This window comes from Cygnus atratus, chromosome 5 (assembly GCF_013377495.2).
Source record: "Cygnus atratus isolate AKBS03 ecotype Queensland, Australia chromosome 5, CAtr_DNAZoo_HiC_assembly, whole genome shotgun sequence".
Taxonomy (NCBI): domain Eukaryota; kingdom Metazoa; phylum Chordata; class Aves; order Anseriformes; family Anatidae; genus Cygnus; species Cygnus atratus.
This window is the reverse complement of record NC_066366.1, coordinates 10,779,641-10,795,887: the sequence shown is the minus strand read 5'-3', so window position 1 is coordinate 10,795,887 and position 16,247 is coordinate 10,779,641. Positions and strand designations below refer to the sequence as shown.

Sequence of the window (16,247 nt, the reverse complement as noted above, 5' to 3'; positions counted from 1 at the left end):
GGTTGGGTCTTCAGACCAACCAAGTGTAAGATGATACAATTGCATAGAAGAGTTCTGCCTTTAGGGATTCTAATGATCTTTTTGTTAGAAAGTCTTGAGGGAATTCAGTTTGACTTTTGAACTTACTTTTGCTGTCTATGGTCTTCCAACTCTGTATCTGTTTGGCACTTCGCTGTGCATCTTTCTTTCCCCAAAACCATAAGGTACTCAGGGCTTGTGGAATTTTTCTACTCCATATAGTCTGCCCTTTTCTAAACAAGCCCTGCTGCCTGATGGCACAGATAATGTATGCTAGATGCATAATGCATGCATGTCCATACATTGGTTACATCAGGGTTTTCACGTTTCACTGTGTACTTTCCAGCCTAATGTGCACTCTGTGCCCATGTTACTGTCTTCTGTAGTGCTTGGTGCTTTCAGCTACCTTAGTGGTTGCTAAGAGTTACAGATAATATGAGCATCTGCAAGTTTTGTTTTAAATATCTGCTTTGTTTCAATCTCATGGAACAAATAGTTTGTTTCCTATCATTACAAGATAAGCATAGCTGTATTTTGTTTCAAATTTTTAATGAAGTCTTGTGCCTAACAAGCTGGCAGTAGCTTCATACTACATCCAGAAACATAGCAGCACTCTTTTTTTTATCATCTGACATCTTTTGAATTCACCAGATGCATTTATCAAGAGGTGAATGGGTCCTGCTGAATCTACGTTGTGGTACTTAAAAACAATGTTTCATCTACATTTCTTCTACTTACACTCTTCTGAGTTCTCTGTGTGGAAAAATAGAGAATAGCACTGTAATTAACTAAAGCTAAAACTAATGTCTCATTTATCAATAATCAAACGCAGGTATCTGAAGAAGTCCAAGTTGTGGATTTATTTGCTTTAACTTTGAGCTCATGTCTGACATCATGCTTTTAGTGAATAGTATTGTGTTCTGCAGTTAGTCCTGTCAAACTCAGTGATGTTTCTTCTAAAACACACTATATTTGCAAATTGTTCAAAGACGGAAATAGTAATGTTGGTAATGTAGTGCGTTTATGAGCATATTTTCTTCTCCATTTCATCAGATATAGAAGATGTATGTGAGCCTGCCAACACACGTTCTAATGGTTTAAATGATACGACGGTGCTTGAACAATTAAAATGTGCAGAACACAGAGCAAGACTCGCAGAAGCAGCCTTGGCTAGAGCACAGGAAGATCTTCAAAAAATGAAGTAAGGGCTTGAACTGAGGCTTTTTTTATTTGATGTTTTAGGCAAGGTGAGATGTTCATGTTGAAATACCAACAAATTGAAACAAGTGGTAGAATGTAACTATGAAATCAAATTAATATCTTGTGCTGGGAATGGATGTTGGCTTCGCTTCTGTCTTGCAGATTATAAGGGAACTAAAAACTGCACAATTGAAAAGAGCAAAGTTAGGAAAGCTGCATAAGCACACGTTTGAAACACATATTTTGCTCTTTTTTTTTTTTAAACACGTTTCCACTAGTCCTCTAAGTCTGAATTTAAATATTGCAGGTAAGCACAGTGGAAGGTAAGCACAATTCAAATAAAGGACTTTAAACATTTTGAAAGACAACTGCAAAAGTTGGAAATGTTTTTTTCTTGTTTTTTTTTTTCCTCCACTTGTTTCTACAGTGGAATCTAGTTCTGTCTTGGGTTAACCCTTGATGAAATTTAATAAACCAACTTTTCAGCTACTTTTATTTTTAAGTGTGGGTTCAATTAGTAAGAATATTAAATGTATCGCAAACAGAAATCTAGGCATCCCAATAGCTGTGTCTGATACTTCGAAATCTTGAGGTCTTCAAAAAAAACAGATTGATGATGCTCATGCATAAAATGGGAATTTAATGTTCTTTTGAGATTACACAGGATTAAATGTTGTATGAAAACATAATTTCAAGATAACAGCTACAGTGATCAGGGATGGAAAAACTGAAAATGTATTTAACAGACCTAGGAAAACAAGATTTTCTGTTGAAAGGTAAAGCAGAAAAAAGCTTGATTTGTAAAATACATTTGAGGGCTTATTGTATGTTCTGAGAGTACATACTTGATATTGTTAGCAAATAAGTATTCCAAACTAAATTAGTTTTATTCAAATCCTAACTACTATCACCAGTTATTTAGACATGTACAAAATGGACAGTTTTGTCTTAAGCAAGGTTTAATTTCTGCAAGTAGTACTTTAAAGCATATGGCACTTCTCTCATATGTGTGTGCATTATGCATAAATTCATCATAAGCAATGAGAACGAGAGAAATTTTTCAGTATACGTAGCAAACTTGTTCAACTGGATGCCGTCTTGCCTGACTCTCTTTACCTTGGTTCTTTTTCATTTAAAGCAAAAAGAACATTTTCAGGTCTTCACTTGCCATTTCTTTTCAACTCTCTAAACTTAAATCAGCCTTACATATTTCTTTTAGAGGTTAGCTTATCAAATTATCTGTTCATGTAAAAGGGACTCCTTAGTTCTTTTTCAGTGCAGGCTCTTTGACTCAGCAGGGATGGGCTGGCAGCAAAAATTAGCCAGATGTAGATCAGGTGAAGCAGACCAGTTGTAAATTATGGGCAGTTGCACTGTAGTAGCCTACATGCTGTAATTCACAGTGATGCTGATTTCTGCTGTAGGTTACTCTATTGAAAGAGATGATGTACAGATGTTTCCTTTCAGGTAGATGATACAGTGCTCCCCTCAACAAAATAAAAGGAGCTCATAAGTGGAATGGAGCAAGAATAGCAAAAGGGACCTTAATCTATGGGAACTTGTTTTTCTGCCGTCTTCTGTCATGGAAATAGGTGTATACCAGTATTTAGAAGGCTGGTTGACTGGCTTGGGCTTCAGGAGTTAAAGCTAGGTCCAGGAGTTTTCTCATGCTTCACCTATCTACAGACCCTTCCTGGGAGACTAACTGTAACTTGTTTCAGTTGCAGTGTGATTGTATTATGCAGATGTTGCTCTTTAAGGTGTGGAAAAAATGTTGGGTGTTTTAATGACTGGTCAGGATCAGTCATGCAGCTCCCTAGACATTGTTGCCTTCTAAGCATGGGAGTAATAGTATATAAGGACACCGACTAAATGAGTATGAAATAATTCATGCAGAAAGTTTCTCCAAGCTTTCCAGGCTCAGCAGACTTGTTTGTGATGAAATGGAGGGGGATACAATTTCAAAAACAGGTAGCTGGAGGGTGTTTTTTTCCTCACAAATGGTAACAGTTATGCTAAAGGTGACCTGATTTATATAATTTGATATAATTTAGAGATAAAAGAGCATGGCTCATATATCTGACTTTTTTATTCCATCTGTGTCCTGTTTAGAGATGATGGCTTTTATTTGTATTTGTTTCTTGATTAAAAAGGTAGAGGGAATCTCCGCATCTAGAGTTCTTGTTTGGTACTTGTGTTGCATGCGTAGGCTGGGGGAACTCTTGGCTGAATCCAGTTAAAGTAATTTCAAATCTGAAATTAAGTTTAAGTTGTACAAAATGTTAATTTTAATTGTATGCCATAGAATATAAGTTTTATAAGTTGCTATTTTTATAACTTCAGTATTAATAAAAAGTAATAAAACACAAACTAGTACGGTAAAGACCAATATTAAAAATCTGTGTCCTACCTATATGTCAGGAAGTATAAGAAGTTTCTAATATCAACAGCCTTGTAGTGTGAGTTCCCTTACCACCTTCTCTTCCCCATCCAAACTAAGCACAGAAGTATTTAAAATGTCAGGACTGAAATAGTAATTTTGTTGTCCTGTAAGGATGGTATTGGTAACGAGGTGTTACTTGGAGCTTGTGTAGATTCCTATGTAAGAAAATACAGCTTTAGTTAAAGGTCAGTGTTGGCTGCTTTGGATTGGTCTAGGTCAGACTGTAGAACTTGAAGGAATACCATTTGGCCGAAGCACTTTTGCTCTTCCGCTTGATTTATATTAGTTATATATATTAGTATATATATTTATATTATAGTGTCAGTTACAACATTATAGTATGAGTTGTTCAGTTGTCAACCTTTAATTTTAGTGATAAAACCGTAGGTATGGGTTCTTTCATCCAAAATTCTTCTAAAATGTTCATCAATTCTTTCTTGGAGAAGTGAGAACATAACATACGTATAAGGAGTACAAGGCCATGGAAGAGGAAAGTAAGTATGGAATGGGATTAAAAACCAAATTAAAATAACATGAATTTTAAGCTCAGAGTTAGCTTCACTCTGATATTTCCATTTTAAAGTGCTTTCTTCAACCTTCCATGAGTCATTCAGCTATACGTGATTTATAGTTCTGAAGTGTTGTTTGTGGTATTGAGTCCATAACTACATTACATACACAAAACATACGTTGTTGCCCTGTAGACTTTTACCATGGTGATACTAGCTTTTGTACTAGGAAGTGCCAAACAAGGAGTTGCTACTTAAAAATAGAAATGAAATCTGAATTGGATTAAACTGTGGCTGGCACACAGATGAATACAGCAACTGTTTCACGACTAATACTGCTTAAAATAAGAGAGAAGTGTGGATACCTAATGCGGCAAGAGTGGTGGATCATCGTGCAGCAGCCTCCAGGAGCCAGCAGAGGGAGATTGTGCACATTTAAAGTCGAAGCCGGGCCCATTGTTGTAAAAGCCCCTGTGCAGTCTGGATTCCTTATCTCTTTCAAGCTCCCTCCCCCCGCCTCCTTTTCATGGTCCCATAAACATGTCTCAAGGGTGTATTTCAAATTGATTACAGACAATTTGCACAAGATTTCGTGATGAACGTGGATGTTGGTAGCAGCTTGTCATCCAATGCCATTGCAGACCTTCACGAGGATGAGGATGGTGTTTACTTCAGCTCCTACGGGCATTATGGGATACACGAAGAGATGCTAAAGGTTAGAAAGTGATCTCAACTGCATCTGAGTAGGACTAAAGAGGAAAGATGGGATGAAGCGGGCTGTGTGCCTGTAAATATACTGCAGAGTAGCTGCATTTTTAACCCTTTCTATACATGGTATTTCTTTTCCTAGGAGTTGGGCTGAGATCCTTTTTTCAGTTTTATTTCCTTTCTGTGAATCCTTTTTACTGTACAGGAAGCTTTAGGAAAAAAAAATCATTTACTCTAGAGACAGACTTCAAGGTGCTGCAGTATCTTCTACAACTTTACCTTGCCAGAAGCAGCTTTTTCCTGTATGCTTAAAAGATACATGATATAATGGTGTGGTACAGATGATTAATATTTTTCCTCGGTTTATTTTTCCTGAACAATTAAAATTTGTCAGGCAAGTTATCGTGGTTTCCTATTGCATTAAGTAAAAGCAGAGATTGGTGTCATTTGTATGCCATCCAGCATATTGATAACACGGCATTGAATAGCTGGAAAAATTGTAAGCTCCTTTTTTGTGATTAAGATAAAAAAAAAAAAAAGCCTTAACCCTTAAGGGGAAACCTCTTCCTTTTTAAATTAAAAAATAAAAAATAATAAAAATTAAACATCCAATAATTGGCATGTAAATTAAAACCCCTCGATGTTTCCTTTCTGAGAAAAGGCCATAGTTAGGAAAGTTGTAAGCAGTTTTATCATTTTTATGGCAGAAATAAATGAAATTCCTGCCTAAATGTATGGATAGAATATGGAGTTGCAAAGTAACTTTGTCCACGCAGGTAGCATATGAAATTTTCTGCTTTGTAAATCATTTAATGGCCCTGATGTCGAAATGTACCTGAACCTGTGTTAAGACTAGTATAAGTGTGAGGTAAATTTCAAGGGAGAGGGAGTGCTGCAGAAGCACAAAGGTCTCTGCAGAGATAGAAGAATGTTTTCCTAAATGAGTAGTCTAGAGAAATATATTGAAAATCTTGAAGATAAATGATAGGAGTTGGTTTTTGTAGGTCAGTTGTATAAATAAAGGTGTCATTTGAGCTGTTAAAGGGTATAGATGAGGAAGTCTTTGATTATGAAGTTCTTTATAATTGTGCATTTCTGCAAATGGAGTTTGGTTTCAGGGAATGTTTCTCAGAATGTTTTTAAGAAGACTTCAGACTTTTTTTCTAACCAAAGGAAAACATTGATTTTTACCACACATATATGGAATTTTTTGCTCTATGCCAGGCTTTCACTTTGATTTTTTAGTATGTCAGTATTATATAAATAAATCAGTTTGCTACATCGAAACTTTTAAGAAAGGGGATTTGCTGTGTGTTGTCAGCTTGTTTCTGACAGTGTTATATTTGGAAACCTTTTTTTCCTCATGCCTAGTAGTGGCAGGCTGAAGTTCCGATTTGTTTCTTTTGCTGCAACTACTTCAAAGCTAGGGAAGGATGGTTGTTACTTTACACTGGTCAAATGGCTGGTTTTCCCCCTTGTCTTTTCTCTTCAGAATTTCTTACTTATTGTCTTAATAAGTTTCCCTACCATTTTATTTAAAAACAAGAGAAGTATTGCCTTGAAATAGTGAGTGAAAGAACAGAATTGATGAATAGAGAGACCTGAAGTGAATGACCGTGACAGTAGTGCAGTAGTGCATATAGTAGAGACACGAGCTAGAATTGTATTGATTTAGGTGGGGCAGTGCTGAGGCAATGTGAGTGGGCAGGATGGAAGGCTGAAAGCTTTCCAGCTGGCTGCTTTCTTGATTGATGCTGAACCTTGTGATTTTCTTATACTATTTTGGTTGTTTCAGCAAATCCTATTATATACTGCGATAGAAGTGAACTACTAAAAATAGTTGCTCTCAATGAATTGTTGTAGTAAGCCAACATAATTCTAAAGGATCTGTTTTATTCATGTTAATTGCATACACTTTGAAAGTAAAATTTTGTAAAATACTCTGTGACTGTTTGGGCCATGTGTGTGGTGATCATCTTAACCGTTAACTGGATTTTAGGGTTTTCAAGCATCAGAATAACCTGGTTTGTCTATATAATTTTTATGAACATATTCTTTGTTTTGAGTCTCTTTGTGACCTTCTTTCCTAATAAAATAGACTTTGTTCTTTCTCAATATAGAAAATTTCTTTAGTTTTGTTACTTTTTATAAAAATTCTTATTTGCTACAGTAGAAGAATGTAATCTTGAATATAAACAATTCTATTTTCTACTTGAGTATTATTCATAATCCATCTTTATTAGATAAAGATGACTTAAAAGATACTATTTTGCTTTGCTCTAACATCTGACCTGCAACAGCAATTCCAAAACATATGCTTGGCTGTCAATTTGTGCACCTGGTGATGCATATTAAGAGGATCAATATATTACCTTGCTGATGGATCAGGCTATGCCACTAGCTTTCATACACGGAGATATTGTAAACGCTTCGTTACATGCTTGAAAACATTCCAGCTTCTCAGATCATGTTGAGTTATAGTTAGATCTCTATTTATTTAATTTAAGCTTTCATAGGATGGGCTGTACAACTTTAATTACTGACTTGTGTTCAGGCTTTCAGATTTGTAGTTTGTTCAGAAATAGAAACAGTTAATATGATCCATGACTCCTTTTGAGGAATCTGCGTGTCATGCAAGTTAAGAGCGTAGAATGATGCAGAAAGTTTTATGAGCTCATCAGTCAAATTTTTACCATTGTATAGAAGGCTGTTGTGTAAAGTTGATGTAGTATTGTCATTCTATTACTGCTGTTCGTGCAAGGTGATGAAGAGGTATTAAGAACTGTGAAGCATCCAAAATCCGATGCAGCAGGTCAGAATAGCGAAAGCTATTTATTTTCTCTTCCAGAGGCTCAGCTGGCTTTATTTGCTTAGGGAATAAATGTTAAAGGATTTTAGTATGGAAAATATCATTATTGGAGAATCCTTATAAGTACAGTAGCCACAAAACATCTTCAGGCCAAGTTAAAAACAACTTTCTCAGCAATTTTGAACAATATCTTGTATATAAATAGGCCAAGTGAACATTGTTTTTTCTGCTTTAAATCATAGGATAAAGTGCGTACAGAAAGCTATCGTGACTTCATATATCAAAATCCACATATCTTCAAGGACAAGGTAGGTAAAACAGCTCAAAATTGAGTAATTTCTGCAATTTGTTTTTTCTTAAGTGGTAGAAATCCTTCTGACTGGCTACTCTGTAGCTTTGGGTTGGAATATTGCACTGACAAGACTTGATTTAATATACTCTGGCTTTATTAGGTGGTAGAATGTTATTCAGCTGCTGGAGGGTGGACAGTGCTGATAACAGAAGCGCTGATCACTGTTGTCACTGTTATGTGTGCTATGTCGGGATGTTCATTAATTATGTTGGCAGGGTGAAGTTAAACCTTTCTCATCTAGTATATTAAGCAGAATCTATCTTAAGAAGCACTCTTTACCAGAATTTAAGTGAATTTCTGTTTGGGCCTGATTCAGTAAAGACATCTTAGAAGCACTGTACAACTAGATCTGGGGAAGAATTCACATGCAACTGACTTGTTGAGTTGGTGGCATTTGGTATATCCAGACAAGGCTCTTGTTCGAGGACCTGGAACAGGGAACTGCTATTTCCCGTGCAGTGAGGAGAAAAGAGGCCTGTGGATGTTTATGATCCTACTGCGGTTATGACCCCAGTGCAGATGTAATACTCTTCTTGTCTTCTGTGTTTCTGTTGGCTATTTATGATGAGTTTGGTGGCTTCTGTTTTGTGCTGCGTGGACTTTTATTCTGGATTAGCTTTCTTCTACTTACCGCTTACCGTTATTCAGCTGACAGGCTTATGGAAGGAAATCACTTCAGATTTTTATTTTGGTTCTGATAAGAGACTTTGTTAATAAGTGGTAACGTAAGTTCTTGGGTTGGAAATTGTCCTAGGTAGTTTTACAGGGGGAGGTATTTCTAGGTGGATAGTGCATGCTCTTGATATTTCTCACCTCAGATTTCTTTTAGCAGCTACAGTGGAAAATAATGGTTTGATTTTTGCCTTGGTATCATAAGCCTGTTTCTACTAAACATTGTGAAGCTTCTAGTGATAATGAGAGAACAAGCAAAAGCGTCATTGAAACATGATACTGCCAGTTACTTGAAAGATATGGATGATCAAAGAGCTGGGCGGCTCATCCAACAAAGCAGAAAGATCAATAAAGAAACAAAACTTTCTTTTGAGTAATTAAGTTTCACAGATGCCCCTAGAATTGATAACTACGAATTTTCACAGGATGTGATTGGTCTTAGGAATGTATGTCCTAGTGGAACAGTGTGGTTTGGGTTTCTCCTCTGTTGTATGGACACATACAAAATGCAGGTGAAGAGTTCTAGATAATGTTGCTTAAGACCTACCTACAGATGCACTTGCTCAGGCATTGGCTTGAACTTGTGTGCTTATTTGGTGGTTTTGCTTCGTGTGAAAGCATTCAACTCCTATAGAGAAGGTCATTTATTACTATTACAGCATCTACAAACCGATTTCTGAACTCTGTTTTTGTGGCAGTTTTTTCTTAAAGATAGTTCTTGCCTCAAATCATAGTGTTTCCATCCAAACCCTATGCATTAAGGTTGAATGGAAAGAAAGGTTAACAGTTGCATTGAGTTCCCAATAGTTTGCGTTCAGCTGACCAGTGCTTTACTTAGTATCTGACCAAATTTTGTGTAGCTGTTGTTTGGTATATTGTTATGGAAAACATATGGGATTTTCTCAAAGATCTAGCATTAAAGTGAAATCTGTTGCATATTTCCACTGAAGAAAGTGTTCAATTGTTTGGCTTAATTTATATATCATATGATGCTCTCAGAATGATATCAAGTGACATGTCCAAACTGGGAAAATAGGCTGATTTCCTTTAGAAATTTGATTATAATTAAAAAAAAAAGAAAAGAACAGCTTCATGTTTTATTTCCTAGACTCCTGTAATATTCTTAGAATTCCCATATGGCGTTTCTCGTTAGAAAATAGGTGGCAATGCTTTTTCTTGTTTCTGAAAGGACAACTGTGAGGCTGGCTGTAGAAGTTGATTCAAACAGTTTAGGTGACGTTACTGGCTTTTAATACAAATCTGCAGTATCCCTAAGAGGTGCGTTTGTGTGAATGGGATGATAACACAGCATCTGTTTGTTTGTGCATACTACATTCAGAACCAGTCAGGTTATTCTTTCAGCCTTCAAAATGAATTATTAAAACTTGAATGAATCCTGTTCTTGTTGTCTTTGCTATAAACCTGTCAAATGTACTTGAGGTGAAAATAGGACAAATTCCTGCTAGGACAATTCCTAACAAATAGTTCAAGTGATCTGTCTTGGTAAAAGGAAATGTGATCCATTTTACAGAAAAAATATTTTCGGTTAAAAACAAATGGTATTTTCTTGCTTAAGTTTCTATTGTGGAATGTAAGTTCAACGCAGGTATCATTGGGATATTGAGGAGAAAAATGTTTTTAAACATTATTGCTACTAAAAGTTCATTGATGGAATGAATTAAATTGACCAAATTACTTGACCTTCTGTCTTTCTGAATTTGAAGTAATATTTTCTGTTATGAAAGCTAGCCTATCAGTTTTGATTAGATGGCAGAGAAGGATGTGATGCTGCAGTCTGTAATGGTGTAGTCAAATCACCAGTCCAGCTGTTCCAGATCTCTGGTGAGAGGCCATATGTGATCACTGCAAGAATGCGTTAGCTGTAGACCCTTGTCCTTAGGCTAATTGGTGATCATTTTGCTTGTCTTTCAGTTCCTCAGATGTGTTCCAGCTTGTACATATTCTCTCCTCTGCCTGTTTCTCCATCCACGTCCCCTGCCTGAGGCTAGATGAGTTCCATCTGGGTTTCTAAGTGACCAGGGCAGCTGTCCAAAGTGTTGTCTGTTTTGATTTTTTTCCTATTTGTGGTGATTGCTCTCTTTCATGCAACTGCACATCAAGAGCATTCTTTCACAGAGGTTTGTGTTTGGCTCTGACTTCCAGCTTTCATGGCTCAGCAGTTCTGTTAACTACCATGTGTAGAGCGCTAGAAGAGATGGTGTTATGGAGCACGAGATATCAACAGCTGCAGGAACGCTGGTTTTTACTTCCTATTCCTGTCTCCAGAAGACTTGAGCCCAGGCACTTCTGTAGCCACTAGGACTCATGTGTAACTTGCGAATGGGTCATGGAATTGACTCCCATTAGAACAAAGCTGCAAAGAGTTCAAATGGAACAAGCAACTCTATCTGCAACTTCTGTTGCCAGCCTCCATGCAAGATGCTGATAAAACCCCATTATGCTAATGTTCTCTTGTCTGCTTCCAGATTGTAAGTTGGCCTGTGAAGACAGGTGGCATTCAAATCTCAGTCATGCTTCCCAGTACACCACAGCAGAGGCTAACTTAGATTGTGCTGCGAAGGATAAATGGCTATTTTTATTCATGCTGACTTCAGTTTCATTGCTTTGTATCCATCATCAAAACATATAAGTTGTATGCAATGCTAGGCAAACACACCTGATGGACAGAGCATTCATGTGCTTAAAGGGTAGCATTTGTAAAATGAAATTTACAAGTGTAGATGCAAGTTCCTGTTGTGCCAAAACAAGAGTTCTCGATAGCTCACGAGTAAGAGTGCATTATTGCATTGAAATATTTTTGAAAATGGGGTTATAATTCTCAAGTGCAGGATTGATTACTGAGTGATTCAATGCCTCCTTTGGAAAAAGAATGTCATGAAAGCTGTGAGGACCGTTTCACAACACTAGGAGCTGTGCTAAGGAGAGCCACTGAAATAACTTAGTACTCCTTTCTAATAGATGATCTTCATGACTAGTAACTCTGACTTGATATTCGTCTCATCCTAGAGTTATTGTAGTAACTTATATGTGCTCTCCTGTGTGGCAAAGGAAGTGTCTTTACAGCTCGGAGTCTGTTAATGCTTAACTGCTGTGCACAATCCGAGTGACTGCGTACTCTTTAGGACTGTACTAGTGTTTTCAGTTTTGAGAACATTTTTGGATCTAGTGATTAGAATTTTTTAAACACCATTAGTAAAGCTTAACTATATTAAGAAGTCTGATAATATGACCATTAGTGAACTGGCCAATTTACAGAATGCACCCTCAGCCAATCTGCAGATAATGCTAAACTGAGAGATGCTTCGTAACCCCCTTGGTTGTGCTGCTGCTCAGAGGGACCCCCACAGGCTGGAGAAGTGGGCCAACGGGAGTCCTCTGCAGTTCATCCAAGGGCTGTGCAAATTCCACATGTGGGGAGGAATAACCCCCCCCCCCCCCCCCCCCAAGTACAGGCTAGGGACCTGCTGGTTGGAGATTTAGTCATCAAAGCCATAGCTGTTTTGTGGCACTGTGGCCATTTCTAGCAGGGGATTTATGAACTTTTTACAAGGAACATAAAATGATCTGTAGAAGTTGTTATGGACAGTAAATATAAAGAAAGATTCGTCAATCTCGTCTCCTTACAGTTCTTTCCATATAATAAAGTTGGCACGTTCTGTTCTAGAGGCAAAAGGATAGGACACCGCTTTGTTCCTTGGTGTTATGAATGACTAGGGATTTTCTTTCTTTTATATGCTTCTAAAGAAGAATACAGGACTATATGCATCTGAAGAATCATATCCAATTCTTACTGTTGAAGGGGAGAAATAAAAGCATGGAAGTATGACTTAGTCACAGATTTTAGCAGGCAAGGCAGGAACCATTTGTGTAAAATTACTTTGGACCAAGGAGGATTTAGCCAGTGAAGAAGATAAATATATTGATACCGTAAGAATGTTGTGAACGTGCATTCTGAATGTTGAGCAGTCAGAGTGGCTGTGACATTTCTCTTTGGCAAGTAGATAAAGGTAATAAGTGATATCAGATAGATGCATATACATAATCCTCCTCGGTGTGCTGTAGTTGGAATGAAACTACTGGAAAGAATTAAATTTTTGAATAGTTTTAATGAGAAACTGCAGAGGTACAGTATATTTTTTCAGAGTCGATGCTAAATTCAATTGTTAGAATGTTTCATTGATATTAAAATTCTTCAGGCTCTAATGTTCTGTTTCTCCTGTTTATGTAACTTCTTAGTTGTTGCTTAAGTAACTGCTTGCAATTATTTTGCTCATGTGGATGAGTTCATCTGCAGCTGGAGCTAGTCTGCCTCATAGCATGTCTGTAAAAGGTAGTAGAGGGTACGGAGTTATAAATATGGTTTGGCTTGCATATCTCTGAATATAGCAGTAAGATTTGATGCTGCTACCTTTTCTTCCTTCCTTTAAAGTATGGTATCTCACTGATGTAGAAGGATGTGGGAAAAATCATAGCAAGAGAAATAAATGGGAGCAAAACTAAGTTGCTTACTCGTTTCAGGTGGTTTTGGATGTTGGCTGTGGAACTGGAATACTTTCTATGTTTGCTGCCAAAGCAGGTGCGAAGAAAGTGATTGGAGTCGACCAATCTGAAATCATTTATCAGGCCATGGACATCATAAGGTAGGAGAAGTTCTGGAAAAAGTATGGAAATACCACTGTAAAAAGTTATTAAAATACCAGTCTGAGTTAATGATCACATATCACTTGGTAGGTCTTCTATTGAAGTCCTTCTTTGTTCTAAGAATTAACACAGGTTTTGATGCGCAATCATGTTTGCTGTTCTGATAAAGGTAGTAAAAATAGAGCACTAGTTGAGGAAAAATATTTCCCAGATGCTTCTTGATATTGGCATTGGGACCAGCACTGTCATGCTGTGGAGGCTCTAACTGGCTGCTGCCAATGCATTTCCTGTTTTCACTTTGTTCGCTTGAAATGTCGCTACTGGTAAAATTGTTATTTTTTTAAACAACAAATGTTAGAGTTGTGACACCTACCTAGATGATATGAGGAACTTTTCTGGCTGCAAAATTTTAAGTTAAGTAAACAGAACTGCTTTAGGTGAACACAGTAAAAGTTTAGTTTTTTATCTAGACGTACACACACACATTACTGTTTAATTTTATATATATAGAAAATTTCAATAGTTATATAATGTCTATAAGTTAATCTTCTAGATTACAGAAAATTAAAATGCTTTACTGGGTCCATCTAAATGTATATTTTTTTAGATCGTTGTGTTGGTTAGAACTGTGATGTTTTCAACTAATACATGACACGCTTTTATTTTTTACCAATTTTAACACCTGCAATGGAGGTGTGAAATGTAGCTTTCTTTGTTGGCAAATTTTGTAGTTATATGGTATTAACCTGTCTTTAGTAAGGTTCTATACACTAATATATTTAAGGGACACTATGTTTGTGGAGAGTAATAAATGTCTACTACCCCATATTTTGTTTCCTTGGAAACCTCCTTTGCTCTGTTTTTCGTGTTAGCTGGAAAGTGATTACCATTGCACTGTAATATTTTCTATAGTATGAATAAAAAATCAATTTAACAGCATGTACACAGACACATCAGCACACAATCTGTGGGGTCACTGAGAAAAGATGTTTTCAGGAAAATCACAAGGGTGTGTGCTGTGTAAACCATCACAGAACTATACAGAATGGAAGGGACCTGTGGAGGGAATCTGGTTCAGCTCACTTTGAGAACAGGCTCAGGTACAGTAGGTGGCTCAAGCATTGTCTGGTCAAGTTCTGAACATTGCCACTTTTGTCTGAAGTTCTCTGGCAAATAGCTTGTTTGATTATCCTCGCTTGTGTTTTTCAAAAGCAAATAGAAATTTCCAGGGGTGCAGCTTATGTCCATTGCCTCTCATCCAGTCCCTGTAATATCAGTCAAGAGCTTTGCTTGGTCTTCTCTTCTCCCTCACACTAGGCAGAGGTCTTGACACGTTCAAAATGGTTACGGATGTCAATTAGTGTCTTATTTCTAATGTACTATGTGACAAACTCTGGATTGTTCATCTCTTACATAACTGTACAAAAAGTTCTATATGCTTTATACTCAGAGGATGATAGAAGTATCAGCCAACATGTTACCTTCAACGAGGAGAAGGATGAGCCTTTAAGAAAAACAACAAATCAAAAATGTTTAACTCTTAAAAGTGGTAAATGACCATTTGAATTAAGCAGTGAACCACCACTAAAGCTACGCATTTGTAGGTAACTGGCTGTAAAAGGTTCAATTCACATTGAAGTCTTAGGTTCATATCAAAACTGTTTGTATTTGCCTTGTTAAACCTCCTTTTCCTAAAGGAATAGAACTGACAAACTTAAAATGAAATAACAAATATTTATGGGAATACTAAACAACTCAGTGTTGCTTAAAAGTAATTACCGCAGTGTGCCTCCACCTATGATTAAAGTACGTGATCAAAAGCATGAGTCCCGTACAGAATTCAGGTTCATTTCTAACACGCTTTAATAAATGCTAGAAACGGTGCAACCAATGTGTATAAGTCAATGGGAATAAGTGGCCGCCGTGGCATTCCCACAGGGCATTTCCTTCTTTCCCAAGGTTTCATAATAAATTTATTAACTATTTGCCCTATCTTTTCTTAATGGGAACAAGAAAAAGCAAAAATTTCAAGTTCAGTGAAGTCTTGATTTTTGTCATTTGTCCTGGTACTCTAGAATAAAAAGTGAAAGTATACTTCTTAATAGCATTCAAGCAGTCTTTCCTACAGTTTGTTGTCTATATTGATGACCTTTTTCCTTTATACATTAAAATTGAAAACAAGTATGTAATAAATTAGTGTTTCTACTCTCTTTGGTTTTAATTATGTCCTTGTAAATGGTCATTTCGGAAGTTATCTGTATGTGCTTTTTTGTTCTTAAAATATTGATATGGTTGATTGCTCTTCAGTGTTTTATTTCTCCCTTGAAACTTCTGTTTTAACTTCTGCTTACAAAACTAAATGTGATATTAACGGCGAACTGTTACCCTTCTAAGGGATGACTGTCACACGTAGAGTTTAATTGATGTTTCCAACAGCGCATGTGTTCAAGTAGCCCTATGACCCTTTCCTTTCCCTCCCTTTTTTTCTGATCTTTCTCCTATTGTCTTCTAGATTGAATTTTTAATGTGATTAGTGGTCTGCATTGAAAGGCAGACAGCATGCAAGAGTAAGATATCAGGATGGGGGGGGGAGGGTAGGGGCAGACAGATGAGAACTGCTGTGGATAGATAGATTTTTTTGGTGGGAATACTTTTGTACTCTCTGTAACAGCAGCTATCGTAATAATGGTGTATGCAAGAAAGGCTAACATGGTTTGCCAAGGAGAAAGTACTAAATTTCAAGTATTCAAGTATCTAGCAATTCAACTGTCGTGCAGTTTTTGTTTTTTGTTAGTTTTTTTTTCTGAAAGCTGTGGTCATGTCATAGAAACTTCCTCCGTATACAGTTTGTCCCTTTACTTGCATATGAGGTGG

General features: G+C 36.8%; 1 protein-coding gene across 1 annotated transcript in view; it reads left to right on the top strand.

Annotated features, from left to right (window-relative positions):
- PRMT3 (protein arginine methyltransferase 3) overlaps positions 1 to 16,247 on the top strand; it is a 58,197-nt gene that overhangs the window by 3,283 nt on the left and 38,667 nt on the right. Inside the window, exons 6-9 of the mRNA XM_035550443.2 lie at positions 1,072 to 1,219; positions 4,744 to 4,885; positions 7,930 to 7,995; positions 13,251 to 13,372. Of these exons, the coding sequence (XP_035406336.1) occupies positions 1,072 to 1,219; positions 4,744 to 4,885; positions 7,930 to 7,995; positions 13,251 to 13,372 (478 nt within the window). The remainder of the gene's footprint in view (positions 1 to 1,071; positions 1,220 to 4,743; positions 4,886 to 7,929; positions 7,996 to 13,250; positions 13,373 to 16,247) is intronic.